Source organism: Chrysemys picta, chromosome 1 (assembly GCF_011386835.1).
Source record: "Chrysemys picta bellii isolate R12L10 chromosome 1, ASM1138683v2, whole genome shotgun sequence".
In the NCBI taxonomy this organism is placed as follows: domain Eukaryota; kingdom Metazoa; phylum Chordata; order Testudines; family Emydidae; genus Chrysemys; species Chrysemys picta.
The window spans coordinates 146583021-146602723 of NC_088791.1; the positions used below are offsets into that span (position 1 = coordinate 146583021).

The window sequence follows — 19703 nt, forward strand, 5'->3', positions numbered from 1 at the left end:
TCTCCAAAGATCTTAGGTCAGGGATGGACCTAGCCCCAGCATAAATTAGAGCATCTTGAAGGTGGCTATTATTTGTGCTCTGCTATTTATGGCCTAAAGGGGCTGTTCCAATAGGTAGGGATTGTCGGGTGCAGTGATGCACCAGCCATATACCCGTTCTCCAGAGAATGTGCACTGCTGTTGGCACAGAGGTGCTACCCTGGCTCTGCATCACCTAGTAGTTCCCATTGCATCAGCGTAATCCCCAGGTCGCCCGTTGCACCAGCTTTCCTGTGGCCCAGAGCCAGACTCTGGCAGTCATGTCAGTCTCCTTATACATGCTCATTTCCTGATCACAAACTGTTTCTCAAATAGTACAAATATAAGAAAGAGTGCATTTTCTACAACCTCAGAGACCCATTTCTAAGAAAACCTGTGAACATGTTGTTAAAGACTGCTTAATGCCTGGAGTCCAAAACATTTTCCTTACGTGGACCACATTTTAATAAAAAGATTGTCTTATGGACACCTCCCCTTCTACTCATGATCATTAAAACAACCTCCCTGCCCCCCCATTACTGCAGATTGGCTGGACTACCTGCTTCCTATTTCTGATTGCACTGTTCACTTCCCCTCCCACTGGTTATCAAATAACATCCTAGTAGCAACTACAGCAATTGCTTACATGGTGAAGTAATGTTAGGAAAGGAAAGTATTTAATGTATTTTTAGCTTCTTTTAATGCAATTTGGCAGCTGAAAAACCAGGAAGAGAGCCAGCACCATTGACCGGCCAGTTCCCTGCAGCCCACCACTAGCTGCTCTGCAGCCCACTAGGTTCAGGATGGCCTTAAATAAGTTGTCCCCATTTGGGACCCCTGATTTGCCAGTCTTATATCTAAATAACTTTAAAACTACATAACTGATGTTCGTCAGCCTTGACCAGTTTGGGGCTCTCATGAAGACTGAAGAATCATGTCAAGTCTGAACAAAATTGAAAATGTTAAAGGTGTTAGGTCCTGATTCTCTGGAGCATTAGGTCTGCTTTGCACCATGCTGGCAACACAAAGCAATCCTAAAGCTGGTGAATCCCACTATCTAAAGATTCACCCTGCCAAAGGGAATCCTCAAGTGGCATAGAGCCTCTGAGGTTTCTACACCCCTCTCTCCCCAGCCTGTGGGATGGGGGCTTGGCTGTGACATCTGTGCATCCATCTGATCCCCAGCAGCTGGAACAGACCCGGAGGGCCATGGGCAGCTAGCACAAATAGATCAGACTGTAGGACTCAGTTGCTGAATCCAGGGCTTAAAGCCACCTCTCGGACTTATGCTGAACAAGCCATATGATGTCCTTAGCTATTCATTTTCTTGCTATTAACCACTTGGGATTTTGTAAATGATGTGACAGGTAAGTCCATGGTTACTGTTTAGCATCCTTGACTTCAGTAGGAGCTGTTTGGGCTCAGCCCTTCTGAAGATCAGCCAGCCTGATAATTTAGGGGGCTAAATATGGATGTAGGTGCCTAAGTTTAGGCCCCAAGGGTGAAAATTTTGGGCTGAATGCAGTTCTGTTATACACCTTGAGATCTATGATTTCAAAAGTTTAGGGCATTATTTTAATAAATGTGCACATAAATTGTTAACAGAGCATGCAATGGCCTCTTAAAATGGGTGATTGTATGGCACCTGTGAGAGAGACTGACAAGTTTCTGGAATCCATTTACTTCCCACAACTGCATGTTTTGCATGCAATAAGTGCCCGTTTTGGGATGGGGCCCTTTGTGACACCAGTGAAATGTACACTTTCTGATATGGCATGTAAATTCAAGAATGCTGAGCTGTCAATGTCCAGGAAGGTGGAAGCAGGGCCGGCTCTGGCTTTTTGGCCACCCCAAGAATAAAAAAACAAAAACAAAAAACAAAAACAACAACAACAACAACAACAACAACAAACTGGGGGCGGCCAGAACGGCAAAACAAACAAAAAAAAAACCAAAAACCAGTGATCTGTGCGCCGGAGCGTGGGTGCAGGGGGACTGGCTAACAGAGGGGAGGGGGAGTGAGCGGGCGGGAGAGAGAGAGAGAAGGGGGGCGGCCAGGGCTACAGTGGGGCGCTGCCACGCGGCCACCCCCACAGCGCCGCGCACCGCCTGCTGCCTGGGCTCCGCTCCGGTCGGCGGGGAGGGAAGGACGAGGACTGCCCTGCCGGGCTTGCTGCAGGGCACTCCCGTCCTCCGCGCCGCTGCCGCCCCCTACAGGGCGGCCAGAGCGGAACAACAACAACAAAAAAGAGGCCGTGCCACCCTAGGATTGGGCGGAATGCCGCCTCGTTCAATCTGCCGCCCCAAGCACCAGCTTGCTCGGCTGGTGCCTGGAGCCGGCCTTGGGTGGAAGGAGTGTTGTAAGAACTGTGATAGCAATAAAGTGTGGCTGTTGCAGGATCTGCTTCCTGTTAGGAATGAAGATCAGGTACAGACTCTTCCTGTTACTCCAGGGGACATGGCTGTTCTACACCATTACACCACAATACAAACCACAGAATTCTATTAACCAAGAACCCTGCCCATCTATTCTGATAGTGGATTTTAATATGTAAGGTTTCAGGGCAACACCCTCTTACTGCTCAATAAAGTTAAGAGTCATGATTTCCAGAGCATAGCAAAAGCGACAATGATGGGGCAAAATCAGCAGATACATTGAGGGTAGCATAAAATTCATTAAAAACAGTATTCCCAGTTGGTCATAAATAGCATATGAGAAGCGACCTGCATTTGCAACATCACTGCTTGCCCGTGGGACTCTTAAAAAATAGATTTTATAGTTCTGGAATGTGATTTTTAATTTCTCATTTGCTTATTTTCTCTTGTGATGGCAATGGTGTCTAGAAACTCAGAGCCCCAGATCCACAAATGTACTTAGGCCCTTAATTCCTGGTTTTAGGCTCCACTGCAATCCACGAAACTCCTGCTCAGCTGCTGCCCCAGCCTGTAGGTGCCTAAACTCACTTGGCACCAGTTCCCTTGGCACCAGGTTCTACCTTTGAGCATGCGCAGTGCTACCTCCATCTCAGTGTCCGGACACCTATCTCTCATCAGAGTCACCATGCTCTGGGGGAAGATAGGTATTCATCCGCCTCTCTTGCCTGCGAGGCCCATTCCAGTAGGCAGCCTCTGAGCATCTCTAAGAGATTGGTCACAATTCAAAATGCAGCTAGAGGAGGAGGTGGTGGTGGTGCTGCCTGTGCTCACTGTATAACTTGTTACTAGGTATTAGAGCACTCAGTTGGGCTGTGGGAGATCTGCTGTCAATTCCTCCCTCAGGCAGGGAGGGAGAAAGGATTTGAGCAGGGGACTCCCACATCTCTGAGTTCTCTAACCACTAAGCTTTGGGATTGGGAAATTCTAATATAGGCTGCCCTCAATCTGTGACTCTCTCCTGTTAAAGTTGTTCCACTTTGTGTAAATAATGAAAGAGTCATTAGAGCTGGGAGAACTGGACCCTGAGTTTCCCACCTCCAAAGTGGGTGCTTTAGCCACCAGGCTCTCTTGCTCTTTCTCTTTTGCCCAATGACTCTTTTAAGTATTTATCCACAGTGGAACAGCATCAACAGGAGAGAATGAGGGAGCCCCACACCAGAATATCCCATAGCTCAGGGGTTAGAGCACTTACCTGAGAAGTAGGAGACCCCAATTCAAATCCTTTTGCCCCCTCTGGCAGATGGGAGAATTGCACATGAGTGTTCTACATCCCAGGTGAGTGCTCTTCCTACTGAGCTAAAGGTTATGGGGTTGGGGGGGGGGGGGGAAGCAAAACCACATCTATTTCTTCCTCCTCTGGCTCTTTTGTGTGGAAAGGGGCCTAAGTCCTTCTCACAAGAAACTACTTAGGTACCAGGAGATGGGTTCCTATTTGTGGATCACTAGCAAAGATAGATGCGCCCTGTAACCTGGATTTAGACGCCTATCTCTGTCAGAGGGGAGTAGTTCAGGACACACCTCTCCCATTGGCATCTCCCATTGGCTAACTTAGGCAGCTCACCACCTAGAGTGCTGGCTTTTGTGGATCCCATTCCTAGGTGTTTGTCTCCCTATTCATTGAATAAGGAGCCGAGGCACCTATCTCAGGCTTTGGGAATTGCAGTGATTTTTGTAGGAGCCTGGGGCCCTTTGTGGACCCAGGCCAGAGACCCTTTCTAAAATAGATCTTGTCAAACAAATCTGATTCAATTCTTTAATGAGATTACAAGTTTGGTTGATAAAGTATAAAAAGTGCTGTGTAGATGTAATATACTTAGACTTTTGTAAGGCGTTTGACTTGTATGATATTCTGATTAAAAAATTAACCCTATACAATATTAATAAAGCACATGTTAAATGGATGAAGAATTGGCTAACTGACAGATTCCAAAAAGTAGTTGTCCATGGGGAAATCATCACTGAATGGGCATGTTTCTTACAGGGTTCTACAGAGATCAGTTCTAGGCCTGATGCTATTCAACATTTTTATCAATGACCTGGAAGTAAACATAAAATCACTGCTGATAAAATTTGCAAATGACACAATGTTTGGAAGAGTGGTAAATACTGATGAGGACAGAGCAGTCCTACAGAGCGATCTGGATCCCTCGGTACCATGGGCCTATTAAAACAAAATGTATTTTAATATAGCCAATTCCAAGGTCATACATCTAGGAACAACGAATGTAGGCCACACCTATACAAGGGGGGAGGGGGCTATATCCTGGAAAGCAGTGACTCGGAAAAGGATTTAGGGGTCATTTTGTACAAACAACTGAACATGAGCTCCCAGTGCAGTGCTGTGGCAAAAAGGGATAATGAGTCCTAGTTTTGCAGTAAGTGGAGTTTGCCACAATGATAACAGACCTCCATCCAACTGAACTTTTGAAGCATGATGTTACCGTCACTGAAATCTACTTATTACCAGGGGAAAAAGAACTTGGGATTATTGAATGCATATGGCAAAGAGATGGGGGGAAAGCCATGAATCTATTAAACTCTTTAATTGGAATATATTTTTTAAATTTAGACTGAACCTGATCCAGATTCTCATTATTAAAAAATATGTGGCTTGGTTTCTTGACTCTAACAAAGAACATAAAACAAATAATAAATAAAATATGAGTCCAATAACTCTGGACTATGTCACTTTCCAACATTGAAAGAGCTGTTGCTGGCTCCTCTATACATGTCTGGTCCCCACAAAACACTAAGATGAGCAGATCTTTAACAATAATTGTAAGAACATAGGATTAAACAAACTGGATTAGACCATTAAGTCCCATATCTCACCAGCATTGTGGTAATGATTAGTACCTGATGCTTCATATGAAAGCAAACAAAATGTGCAACAAGTAAAAATGAATGCACCCAGCCCATTGTGCATTACTCTACTTGGTGGGAGAGATTTCCTCCTGAGCAGAATTGCAAAGCTGGCAAAATATTCATGGAAAATAGTATTTCAACTATCTTGTACCCCTCAAAGTTCATTTGTTCACTAAAGAGCTATTTTCACATTAAAAATCCATCAAAATTCAAAATTTTAATTCCAAACAATGACTTTTAAGGCATCATTCCTTTCAAATGGAACATCTTTGCTCTGAAATGGGCCTTTGCTGAGAACACTGTACCATCTGCTCCTCAGCCCTATTAATTGCAGCATCCCCATTGATCTCAGCTGTCTTGTGTGTCACAGGTGGAGAGACTATCTTTCTCCCATGTCGCAGTCCATTAATAGCCTTCAAGATTAGGCCTGGGAGTTTGAAATAGATTTAGAACTGAATAGGGAGCCAAAGGAGTGTGTTGAGCATTGATGTAATGTGCTTTCATTGCGCTCTCTTGTACATAGGCAGGATGCTGGGTCTTGTGCAAACTGGCATTTCAGTGTAGCTCTCACAGTCAGTCCAAGGTAGAGTGCATTGTAGCAGTGTAACTTAGAGCTGACACAGGCATGGACCAAAGAAGAAGACATGATCTGGCTATTTTACTGGCAAAATGGAATAAGACTGTAGTTCCAGAAACAGAGATGAGTCCAAAAGGAACCCGAGGCTGCATGGTACCTTGACAGTTGAAAGAAAGAAGCCATGAATTGAAGGTGATGCTGATTTTCTAGCTAGTCTTTCTCTGTGTTCCTCTCTTCTGATAGGCATCACCTTGGTTTTACCTAGGCTGAGTTTGAGCCACTTGCTATTCAAAACTGCCGTGATTCTCAACCAGGGGCCCAGGGCCCCCTAGGGGGCCACAAGAAGGCCAAGCAGGGCCAGCATTAGACTCGCCGGGGCCCAGGGTAGAAAGCCGAAGCCCCAACACATGGGTCTGAAGCCCAGGGCCCTGAGCCATGTCACCTGGGGCTGAAGCTGAAGCCTGAGCAATGTAGCGTCATGTGGCATGGGGCCCCTGTAGCGTGGGGCCCCAGGCAGTTACCCTGATTGCTACCCCCTAATGCCGGCACTGGCTTTTATACTCAGAAAACCAGTTATTGTGGCACATGTGGGCCATGGAGTTTTTATAGTATCCTGGAGGGGGCCTCAGAAAGAAAAATGTTGAGAACCCCTGCAATACTGTTTATGCATGTGCTTATTTCTACCGGACCCTGGTAACCCTGGGTCAATGCGGTAACCACATTTGCTGAAATAAAGATTGTGAGTGAATGTGTATGCAGGTGTGGGTGTTTGTGCTAAAAAGTAAATGAGATTGAACCCTGTAGGACTCCACATACAAGGGCTCTTGGGGAAGGGAGAGGGGTTGCGGGGGGGGGGGGGGGGGGGAAGAAGACCAATTGCCTGTCAAGTCTCTTTGGGATTTGTCTGAGATCACAAAAAGAGTTTCTCCCATGAGAACATAGCTGATGAAGTCAAAGGCAGCTGAGAGATCCATGGATGTTTAAGCTTGGATATTTACCACCTGTCCATTGCCATAATTTTTTTAACAAGTGTCACAACAGCTATCATGGTGTTGTCTCTGGTCTGAAAAGCAATTGTGTGTGGTCTAGGATAATTGCAGCGGTCAGATGTTAGGGTTTGGTCTCCATTATCATCTTGACTAGTTTGCCCTAGAAAGAGATGTTAGAAACAGGGCAATTGTTGGCAGAGTTATTGGAATGAAGTGCCTGTTTCCTAAGTGTGAGTCAGACTATTGTATACTTCATATGGCCAGCATTGCTTCCTTTAAATGAGGACAAACTGGGCCACCTTCTGGTAGCTTGACAAACTGTTGCTTTTTGGGGAGGCTGCAGTTTGGTGATCCAGAATCTATAATTCCATAATTAAAAGTTAAGATAACTTTCCATATGCAACTTAAATATAACCAGTGTAGTGCAGTGCAATACTATTGCTGACCAGGCTGTGGGCGATCAGGCCTAGTAGTGAAGGTGAAAGTTTGGCCTGCTGGGTCCAGGGTGGGTGGAGTCCAGGAAATGAGCTGAGGGTCAGTACTGGAGGGGCAGAGGCCAAATGTCAGAGCTGGAGACGGTAAACCAGAGTGGTAAGCGAGAAACAGAGCCATGGATAAGTACCGGAGAGATGGAAGCTGAATGCCAGAACCTGAGGGTCATCCAGGGTCATAAATCAGAGGCAGAGCTGGGGGTCAAAGCCAGAGGGGAGCAGGGGCTGGAGCAGAGACTGGAACAAGGGCTGGAGGAAGGGCAAGCGCAGCTGCAGGTGTGGTGTGTGCTGAGCAGCCACTGACTGGCTGTGGGGGCCAGGCTTATAAACAGGACTGCTACACCAGCAGCCAATCAGGGGCTGTGGCCACTCTGAGAGTTCTAAGGCAGTGCAGCTGGGCTCATTGGTTGCCTAGCAGCGCAGTTAGTCAGGGAGAAGGCCAGCAGCTGCTCCTAGCTGGTCCGGTGCCTGACAGTACCCCCAGGAGACCTTGGGCCGTGTTTCTTTGGGTAGGTCTGGTGGAAGGTGCTCAGGCGGTCTGGGGCATGGATGGTTTACCACAAACGCAATATCCCTCCAAGTCAATCAGATATTGGAGTCTTCCCCAGGCTTGGTGGGATTCTAGAATCTGCTGGCCCACGTATTCCTCTTCGTCCTGTTTGGTTATCGGCAGAGGGGGAGGAGTAGTGCATTATGGGAAGAGATTCTCAGTGAAAGGTTTCAGTAGAGAGAACACAAGGTAGACCTTGAGGGATTCTTATAGCTGCCATTGAAAGGCTACCAGGTTAAGTTGTTCCATGATTGCAAAAGATCCCTAAGTATGTGAAGTCCAATTTTCAGATGGATAGGTGGGAGCAAGGGTTTTGGATAGATTGCCAAAGCTTATCCCTGACCTTGAGGTTAGGGGTCAGCTGATAGTGTCAGTGGGCGCGTGTATGCTGTGTTAGTCTGTGCTAACCAGTGCCTGAGTTCTTGGTGTACTTGGTGGATGTGTGCAGTGAGGTCAGCAACAGTGGGCATTTGTGAAGAAAGAGGTCTGGTGGGTGATGGCATGCATGGACTTGTAGGCAAATTCTGCCTGGGGAATGAGTGCCAGCCAATTGCCCTGGTTGTAATTTAGGAAGCAGCATAGGTATCACTCTCTTTGCCTGGCCATTGATATGATAGGGATGGTAAGCAAATAGATGCAAAAATTCCTGGCAAAAGCAGGAAACGAACTGGGACCCTTGGTGAGATATTACACTTGTGGGCAGTCCATGAAGGTGAAAGATGTTGTCTTCCAACAGATGGACTGTTTCCTGGGCAGTGGGGAGACCGCAACATAGTATAAAATGCGCCAACTTTGTCAGCCTTTTGTGATAATGCATCTGTCTTCCCATTCCTGGTCTTTGGGCCACCATGGAGTTGATTCGTGTGAAGAAGCAGGACCAGTGCTGAAATAGGTGCTGAACCATCTTCAGAAATTCAAGGTTCTTGTAGTCGGTGAGGACATGGATGGGGTGAGCTTACACTAGTAAAAAGTGCAAGGCTGTCGTTTGTGGGAGGTCATGGGCAGCAAGCCAGGGCATTCCCAGGATGACCGGAGAGTGGCGGGCCCTGAATCAACCCGAACTGAAGAGGGTCCCAGTGCCCCAGAAGAGTAATTACTGCTAATGGGTGGTCTGGTGGATGACCAGCACCAAGGCTAGGAGCAACCCATAAATGGTTTCCGCCAGATACAGAGAATTCTTACACACTGCAGGGATCCCATGGGCCTTAGCCACATCCTCCTCCATAAAATTATCAGAGGCTCCTGAGTTGACCAGAGTCTCCAGGTGAACTGCTGGTGTTAACTCTGAAGCCTTATTACAGAATTTAAATGTTATCAATTTCACTGTTAATCAACTCACACAAGGGAGAAAAGGGATAGTCACATTATGCAGAATTGCACAAGCTACTGTGAATGGCATTTTATTTCAGTATAAGTGGAGCTTCAGTATAAGTGGAGCTGTGTTGGGCTTGAGATAGTATTACTATATTTTCCCCCCCACAATTCAAAAATCTTGCTTAGCAGTAGGCCTGGGGGCAGGGATCTGCTTAGCCTGTACTGGCCTAGAGTTTCCAGGACCTCTGCTGGACTGTACCGAACTCTATCAAGAATGTTTAAGGGCCACTGGTCATTGTCTCCGCTTGGTTTCTTTGGTGCTGAGGAGACGATCTCAGATTTGATTAATCTTAGCAGCAAAATTGCAGGATTTCCTTGCATATTTCGATATCCAACACAGAAGAGTGCCACAAGTATTCATTATTTTGCATCCATACCTTGTCTGATATACATCATTGGGGCAGTGGCCATTTTGTGGCTAGTATATCAATGATTGTGTCCAACTGATTGTTGTAGTGGTCAATGCACTATTCTTGATGCTAGACAGTTTCTCCTCTAGGGTGTCCTGGAAGCTCACTGTGGATCCCACAGAGATGAATCAGATTAATAGGTCTGTATCTGTAACTAATTTCTGTAGGTGATGTATGGTCTAGGAAACAGATCTATTTACTACATTATTGCTGGCCATGCCGAAGGCTGACAATGAGCTACAATGAGCATCTGGTTGAGTGAGTGTGGATGCAGTACAGGAAAACCCTGTGGCTGTCATGATGGGCACACGCCATTGTGTGACAGACTATCTGTATGGGTGTTATTGTCTCTTTTCCTTTAAGAAAGCATGGGCTAGTGATTAGCATGCAGGACTGGGAGCCTGGCACTGTGGGTTCTTAGCCCCTTTTTGATCTTGGTCTTAACATCTGATCACTAGCACATTTTAAAATCCTGGTGTAAACAGGGTAAGTTGTTGCTTTAACATGTCGTTTGGTCAAGGTGAACTATAGGGTGACCCGTCAGAAATCCTATAGAAATGGAAAGTATTATTGTTCCTGGTTCTAAATTTACTAATATTTCTACAGATTCTTAGACTTGGAGGCATCTTAAAAGAAGTGACAGCTCGGCTTTCATTATACCCTTCTAACTCTGAATGTCTCAATGTCTAATTCTTTGTGTGTGTGTGTCCTCTAATAAGTCCCTTCTCCTCCTAAATTCATCCCTGTAACCATCTTTGTTGCCCTTCTGTGGACCTTTTCATAGAATCATACGTGAGACTGAAAAGAGCTTCTTAAAAATCCTGGCTGTTTCTCTGCCAATTCAACAACTGTGCAAACAGCCTTTCAGCCTCATCTCTATCCTTTTGAAGATCTTGCCGTGAATTGATAATTCAATGATTGGTCAAAAATTGTAATGAGGAAACAAGCAGTTATGTTCTTATGGAGCAAATCTTTATGGAGAAATAGATTGGTCTCATCACCCCATGAAGGGAGAAGATATAGTTCCCAGAACCAAGAAAGAAATGGATGGAGTCTAGCACATTGCAGATCAGGGAAGCAATTTGTATTGCTTCCATTCTTAGCTTGCTGATACCCACGGGTGGAAAATTCCATTGACTTTTGCAGGAAATGTGGGATTGGATTCCAGTGACTCACAAATTCAGTACTCAGTATTGTGAGGATAATCAGCACAGCAATGACAGCCTGGATAGAACTGCTAAGCCAAGGGCATTGCTTTTTTGTGAACACTCCGGACTTCTTTTCCATTGGAAGGTCACATAGCACTGCACCTGCTGGAATTGAGACGCCTAGAAAGAGGCATCAAAGCTATGTAATTTCTGAACATCTCCACTGACGGAGAGGTAGTGCAGGCAGAAAGAAGAAACTAAACTAATCTGAGAGGTTGCAGGGGTAATGTGGTGAAGAACTCTCTGGTGTCTCTCTTCTTCCCAGCTTTCTGCCATTTTTAGATTTCTGTGCAATTGAGTTCTTGAAAATTAGGCAAAGCAGATAGAGATATAGAGAGGGCATGCGAGGGAGAAGTCTGTTGCTTGTCAGTCATATTTGTAATGCAAGTTTGGAAGGACAACAGAAAGGGAGGAGAGCACCTTTTATGCACAGTATATAGTTTCGGTTACAGCACGTGAAAATCTGTCATATATTAAACTACTAGCTTCAGGACCTCCACTGGGATTTGATTAATGCAGGAGTCCTGTATTATACATGATTATACTCCATAAATGGATGGCTACAACAAAAAACCTTACTTGTCAGCAAGGCTTCTGAACAGTGGAGGGTATGCAGAATAAATATTAACTATGGTACTCTTTTAATAGCAACCACTCAGGAGTGACCAGTATGGTTTAAGTTACATAAGTTTGCATAAACCCTCACTTACTCATAACCTCCTGAAATGTTCACCTTTGGGTTATCATTTTCATTCGTGTTCTCTGTGCAAAGGCAAAGTGGTTTGGAAAGTTGAAATAAGATCTCTTGAGCCATTTTTAGTCAAAAGTGTGTGTGTGTGTGTGTGTGTGTGTGTGTGTGTGTGTGTGTGTGTGTGTGTGTGCGTGTGCGTGCGTGCACATGTATGCGCCTGTGTGTGGAGGGGGGAAAGGGAATTGTGTTTTCTTACTCAACACATCCGTTCCCTGTATGCATGCAGTCGTCTAATGAATGTCACAACTAAAAGGGTAAAATTTTGAAAAGCATCTAGTGTGATTTCAACGGGACTTAGGCAAATAGGAGCTTTTCAAAATCCCATTAGGCTCATATCTACATCTTTAGGTGCCTAAATACCTTTAAAAATCTGGCCCCAAACCCATTTTCAAAAAGGACTTAGGCAGCTTGGAGCCTAAGTGTCACTGGAAGCCAATGAGACTTAGGCTCCTAAGTCAAGCTGAGCAAATAATTGTTTTTCTGGTTCAGTGTCTGAACCAAAAAATCTGGAAAAAAAAAATGAAAACAAAAAAACAAAAACTCAATTTGTTTCTAACCAAAGCGGACTTTTTTGTTTTCTTTTGTTGCCAAAATGAAAAACCAAAACAAAACCCCAAAACTTTTTTTTGTATCAAAACCCTGCAGAAACAAAATTAAACTGAAACAAAACAAAATTTGTTTTCATTTTGTTTTTTCAGGGTGTTTTTAGATCAGAAAAGAATTTCGTGGTGCGGGGGGGTGGTGGAGAGACTTCATGGAATTTTCAGGAGGGAGGTTCACCTTTTAAAAAAAAATACATATAGCTAAATTTTGAAGAAAAAACCCCTCCACTTTGAAATGAGCTCCAAATGGTTGAAATTAACTGTTTTGACTTTTCAAAGGGGAAAAAATGAAAAATTTCCAGCCAAAACTATATTTTGAATTCAACCTGAATTCACAAATAGTGTCAGTGCCCTGAGAAATGCATTCTTTTGCCAATTCCTACACCTGTGTCACCTTTGAAGCTGGGAATTAGGCTGCTAAGTCACTCAAGTGTCTTTGAAAATTTTATCCTAAGGGCTTATTGACATTCAGATTTGCACCAGTTTGACTAATGGCTTGTCTACATGATGGGGAAATGCGCATAACATGTGCATTAATTAGTCCGTGTAGACCCTGCTAGTACGCACTAAAATTTTCCAAGTGCACTTCAACATAGTGCCGTTTCAAACAGTGCTACTTTAAAGCACCTTAGGGAATTTGCAGTGTGCACTAGCAGGGTCTACATGGACCAATTAGTGTGCAACACATCAGTGCACTTTAGAAATCTCAATCCTGTAGTGAGCATTACCTGCCTATGTAAACAAGCCCTAAAGGTGTCATTTTAAACCAGTTCAGTGAAACCAGTGCAAAAAATTGTTTAAACATGTATTTCAGTGTAAACCAGGTGTCTTGGCATGAGGAACTTCTGAAAAGTGAGGGGAGTTGTTAGAAGAGAAAATGTATTAAAAGAATTGGCCTGCCAAATCTTAAGGCTTGGGTCAAGTGTGATTAAGGCTTTGTCTATACACAAATGTGCACCAGTTTAGTTAAACTGGATTAGTTAAAACTGATGCAAATCCCTGTGTGGACATTCTTATTTCAGTTTAAAAATGACTTATTTTGGTTTAATTTAAACCTATTTTAATTGATTTAAGCTAAACCGAACTATGCCTCATTTAAAATGAAATAAAATGTCCACACAGCCTTTTGCAAGGCCTTAGTTTGATGGGTGTGCACTTGCTGGACTCAGTGCTTTCTAAAGTGGGAATTAACCATTTTTCCAAGAACCAGACACTACAAATGTCAACTCTAGGAAAATACTAACCGTATCTGGCTGGTACGGGTTATTGAGTGCTACCCTAGAGGACAGCTCAGAAACTTCAGCTAGTGCAGAATGCCGCTGCTTGTCTTTTAAGCAGGGCAAGCTGATATGAATACATGACTCCTGTACTCCATGCCCTGTGTTGTCTTCCATCCTGCTTCAGATGGCAAATAAAGGCAGTGGTTATCCTCTATAAATCACCTGGCACCTCACTACTCAAGTGACTACTTCAGCCTCATGCCTTCTTCAGGAGTTGGGACTTGCCAGAAAACTCTTGTGTTCCATGCTTAGGGTTGAACACCTGAGGTGAGCTGTCGTCAGCTCTGGAATTGCTTCCATTGTTGTGTCCATCAGATCCTGGCCATTTTTAGGGCCTAGTGCAAAATACCTTTTTAGGTTGGCTTTGTCTTAATTACTGGATTTTCATTGCTGGTCAGTGGATGGGGATGATTTGGGGCGGAATCACTTTAATTCCTGTTTACGGGCAATGTTAGGTGTACAATATAATTATTACATTTTGCAATACCACTAATATAGATCTTTGCATCCTTGCTTTGAGGAAGTGGAATGTCTACTGTGGATAAGATTCTATCCCAATTTCCTGAACAAACATTTCAAGCCTAGCATATATCGCAGCCAGTAGTTTATGCTGCTTTTCTACACCATTTTCTCAGGTTCATCATAGTGTAAGAAGAAGAGGTCAGTGAATTAGTCACAATAAATAATTTATTCAACAAATTTTACTGCAAACGGATCTCAACATTCTCACAAAATTCACAGAAATTATTTGTTGTTCATATTTATTCCCAAATGCTCTCATCATATAATTAATGGCCTGCAGATTGTTCACAAAAAGTTAATTTCAGATCATCGCATTTTGACATTTTTGCTGTGTTGGTTCATTACATATCACATGGTATTGCATCTGTTCCCTAACTGAGTGACTTGTTTAACTAACAAACAGACAAAGAACTGCAAATTTTACAACCAAATACAAAATTCTGAATTCACTTACAGTGAAGCTCTGAACAGTCAAGCTCAAATGTGCTTTTCATGAGTACACATGCTAGGAAAGCTTGAATACTTGAATGTTCCTGGAAAGTGAAGGTCCTTAAATGCTGTTGAATCAAAATTTACTTTTGAATGAATATTTGAGGACAGTTTTTTTCTGCAGTTTACTCAGAGTGAGGTAGAAATTTTCAGATAAGAGGACATTAGAATGATTCAGAATTGTAGTTCGGTTCTGATAATCACCCGAAAGTTTGGATGCTTATCAGAGCTATCCAGGCTGAGTTTGCAGAACTAGGCTGCAGATCTCATGAGAATAGGTTTTACTTCATGATTTCCAGAACCTCCTTTGCTGTATTGACAGGAAATACCCAAGACCCGCCTTTCTTCTTGTATTTCACCATTTCTGGTTCTCATTCCAAATAGATGTGAAAATAAAAGCATATCTCCTTCTGACCTCCCCCACTCAGTTTCATCTCAAATATTCAATCGCTTTCTAACGTAGCATCATCAATGTCCCACCACTCAGACTCAACATGGTGAAAACGGAACTTGTCTTTCAATCACTGACAATAGCTACACTATCCTCATCATCCAGGTGCCCAGCCTCAGTGCTGTATTCAATCCTCTCTCATTTTTATACATGTCCAGGCAGTCTCCAACTCCTCTTATTTTTTCCCATGACAGTACCTCAGAATCTGTCCTTTCCTTATGAAACTCACTGCCCAAATCCTTCTCCTTACCTTGGTCAGCTCTCACCTTGACTACTGTATCTTCCTGTTCTCTAATGCCCCTGCCTCTTCTCTGGTCCCTTCCAGTCTGATAAAAATTCAGCTTCTACAATCATCTTCCTCTCCCTCTGCTCTGGTCCCATCACACCTCTAACCATATCACTCCTCTGGCTTCCCTATACTTCTTCTGCAAAGCTCTTCCATGCAAACCCTGCAAATAAAGAAATATGCAACACATAAAAAGAAGCATTTGAAAGAAAATATCTTCTACAGTCTGTGCTCAGTGGAAAATTGCACTCCCCAAAGCCATGCCTCTGTCATTGTTCATCCACTTTCCCACATCCCTTCCTGGTATGTTCTCTTCTCATATTATTGTGTTTTCAGCTTCTTCATATTATCAGCTCAAAGGGGAAAGGTATTCTATTTCTCTGTATGGCACCAGGCACATGCTTATTATGCAGTATAGTTAATACCGTAAAAGAAATTATAATAATCATTAATAGTAAATGAGGGGCATGCAATCCAGTACCATTTTAAAGTTGAAGCAGATGATGGAAGAACCTTATTCAAACATATCATTCATCTGCTGTGCAGAACACACTGTAGCTTGTAACCAGTGTCCATTTTTAGTGTAACTTATCCTGTGGCTTAAATCAGTACTATTGACTCCACAATGAGCCATCACAGAAAATCATGGAATGCTGTAAAAATCCTACATGCTCTCAGCCACTTCCTGCCACAGGCCTACAGTGCTGATGATAAAGCACGTGTGTAGCAGTGCAGTACAGACTGCTGAATAGGTGGTCTTCCTGGAAACCAGTAGAGAGTGAGACAAGACTTTAAATAAGAGCACACTAGATTAATATCCCTGTAAAATGCAGATCTCTTGACAGATGGAGTTGGGTTTCCCCGCAGCTGTTTTCACTGATCTGGAGTTTGCTGTAAGGTGTTTTGCTTCTCTTTCCTATTGTAGAAGGGAAGAAAACCTGTTTAAAAATCAAATAATAACAAAAGAAGGAGCAAGCAATTTCATTTGTGAAACTAAGGTGCAAGCTAGTAGAGGCTAGTTTTTACGGTGGCCATTTTGCCTTACATGTTTGTTTACTAAAGAAGGTGGTTTGTAAGGGGACCGTCTTGTTTTGCATATGTGCTGTGAAACCTTTTAAAATCCTCTTTTGTGTTTTGTTTTTCAGGGGGCAGCACAGGCACCTCCCCAACAACCTCCAGCACCGGGACCCCATCACCCTCTGCCTCCTCTCATCTCCTCTCTCCATCCTGTTCCCCTCCAACCTTTCACTTGGCCCCCAACACTTTCAATGTTGGCTGCCGGGAGAGCCAACTGTGCAATCTCAACCTGTCCGATTATCCCCCATGTGCCAGAAGCAACATGGCTGCCTTACAGAGCTACCCAGGGCTAAGTGACAGTGGGTACAACCGACTCCAAAGTGGCACTGCTTCTGCCACTCAGCCCTCAGAAACCTTCATGCCTCAGAGGACTCCATCCTTGATCTCAGGAATGCCTACTCCTTCCTCTCTGCCTAACAATGGTAAGATGGAGGCCTTTGGTGGCCAGCTGGGATCATTCCCAGCCTCTCAGTTTCAATATGTCATGCAAGCAGGCAACCCTGCCTCCACCTCTTCTTCTTCACATATGTTTGGTGGTGGCCACATGCAGCAGAGCTCCTACAATGCCTTCTCCCTTCACAACCCTTACAACCTGTATGGATACAATTTCCCTGCTTCCCCTAGGCTGGCAGCAAGCCCAGAGAAACTGACCACCCCTCAAAGCACTTTACTCTGTTCTTCCCCTTCCAATGGGGCTTTTGGAGAGAGGCAATACCTTTCAACAGGGGTAGATCATGGAATGCACATGATCAGTCCTCCATCCAGCAACCAGCAAACAGCCAACACCTGTGACAACAGACAATATGGGGCTGTTCCAGGCTCATCTTCACAGATGTCTGTGCACATGGTTTAACCAGTGATTTGTCTCCTTGGAACTGAAGGCAGCAAGACCCTCATTGTCTCCATGGGTGATCCTGTCTCAATACCTTTTTGCCTTTAAACTTATAATGGAACTAGTAGTTTAATTATCAATGGAAACACAAGCCATCTAAATTACACTCCAAATAATCCAATGGAAAGCCCCTGCTGACAGCCTCTGCTGCTCATTGTAACCCAGGGCCTAAGCATCTGCAATGGAACGTCTGCACCAAATGGACTTTTTAGAGAGAAGGGCCTCACTTAAGAGAAGCTGGAGTGAATCAGAGAAAATACAGTATGTGCATTAACTCTCAGTTAGCGTGAACTCTCGATGTTAAGGGAGTCTTGTACGTGTGCTATCTCCTCCATGCCAAAGGAAAGAAGTCACTGAAGACTTCATCGTACAGAGCTGCACTGCCCATGAGAGGCCATTGCGTTAAGGGCCTCATCCTTCCCTGACTTTTCCTTGCTGCCTGAGTGGTTTAGCATATTGCTGAAGTTAACACAAGTCCTGTGGTCCCCTCTCCCCGCTGTAGTAACAGAACATTATTGCTGAACTGGAACTTCTCTCCTGAAAAAGATATTTACTTTCTGAGTCTGGCTGTGTCTAGCAGGCAGTTTTCTTTGCATGGGTCTAGCTCACAATGGTGCCATGCCTGCACAAAGAGAGAGAGCCAGAGCGAGGAGTTTTAACTCATAAATTAAATGTTTCTTTGAACACCCTAGTCAGCAGAGGTGGAACCTCTGCCATATACTGGGGGGCATTTTTAGAATGATACAGAAGGGGAGAGGTGTCTCAGCTGTGCAACTCCTGTGGATGTCACTCAGAGTAGTACAGCCAAAAAGAAACGAAAACCTGTGCTTGGAACATACATGCCCCACAGCATTCAACTCAACAAGAGAAAAAGCTCCAGATTCAGCTCATGGTGAATGGTGGCAAGAAAAGAGAGCTCTGCTCTTCTGCAAACCTGAGATATATAGTATGGCCAACTTCATCTATCTTGCATGCAAGAGTTGCCATAGAAAACCTTTAGCATTTAAGTAATGATAAGGGCAGGTGTTCTCCACCCATCCTGCCATTAGATCTCTGTTTTACCAAATAGATCATTGCCTTTTGAAGTTTCTTTCTTTTCTGTTTTTTTTTCTCCTTTTTCTTCAAATCCTTTAAAAATAAGAAAACAATTGTAGCTTGGTGCGAGCTAAGCATTTAAGTTGTGTGAAAATGCAAATACCAAGTAACAGAATACAGATATTATTGAGATTTGTTTTGAGGTGTTGTATAAATGTATTTATGTGCCTAGTGGGGGATTCAATATTATGAATATAAAAGAGGGCAATAAAAAGTGTATGTAAAATATGTATGAAGAATAAAAGGTGTATAAAGATTTGCCCTATGCACGGAACTCTGTTTCTAAGTGCCAAGCACAGAATGCGCTAAATAAATCTTTGCAATTCTTCCTTTTGTGTTTTGTTTGTCTGTGAGAGTCAATTCATAGTCTGTGGTCATCAAATTTTAAAAATCCTGACATGCTTTTATGGGCAAAACCCAGGAATTGCAGACATGAATGCTAACACAAGGTTGCCACACATGGAAATTAAAGAAGGTTCAAATACAGACACACACATCTGCATGACTGGTTCCGAATTGATCCAATATAGGAGAAGTGTGGGCAAAGTTAAGAATATTGCTGTGCAGCTGTCATTGTAATAAACAACTTGTGTGGAAGATTCCACTCAAACAAGGACATTTTATACAAATGCAAACCTTGACATAGCTACAGTCAGATTCTTATTCACTACTAGTACACCTCCAAGAATTTATTAGTCTCAGGAGATAAGCTGATAGATAGGAATACAGCAGCAATTCCTTTACAAAATAAAAACGTCTCAATAAACGTTTTGGTTTTAAATGTTGGAGCTCTACAGAAAGATTTGAAAAGTCAAACATACAGGATTTGTGAGATGTTTGTGCTGATAGGAAGGATTATCTTACATGTAACAAGAGTTTCCAGTTTTAACTGTGAACTTATGAAGACCATATTTAAGGTTAATTTTTAAATGAAGACAGAAAATTACAGATTGTAAATAATTTTAACTTTCCATTTTTTTTATTTGTCAACTTTTCTATGGCATTATATTCCCACATACGTTATTGACATGTTAAATAATACCTCATGCAATGAAAAAAACTGAAAAGTGCAGTTTTGCAGTTCATAGCTTTTCCAGTGTTAAATGAAAAATGTTCTCTGAATTGCAAATTTTTCCTTGGAAGGAGGAAAACACTTTAGAAGTTAATTCTCTAAACATTTCTTAAAGAGGAACATAAGAATTGTCACACTGGGTCAGACTTGTGGTCCATCTCGTGTAATATCGTGTCTCTGACTGTGGCTGGCACCAAATGCTTCAAAGGAAGGTGCAAGAAACCCTGCAGTAGACAGATGTGGGATAATTTGCATCTCCTCTGGGTGT

General features: G+C 43.4%; 1 protein-coding gene across 1 annotated transcript in view; it reads left to right on the forward strand.

Annotated features, from left to right (window-relative positions):
* TBX15 (T-box transcription factor 15) overlaps window positions 1-18692 on the forward strand; it is a 128593-nt gene extending 109901 nt beyond the window's left edge. The window contains exon 8 of the mRNA XM_005292732.4: window positions 16445-18692. Coding sequence (XP_005292789.1) covers window positions 16445-17229 — 785 coding nt within the window. The 3' untranslated portion in view covers window positions 17230-18692. The remainder of the gene's footprint in view (window positions 1-16444) is intronic.
* The last annotated feature ends 1011 nt before the right edge of the window (window positions 18693-19703 follow it).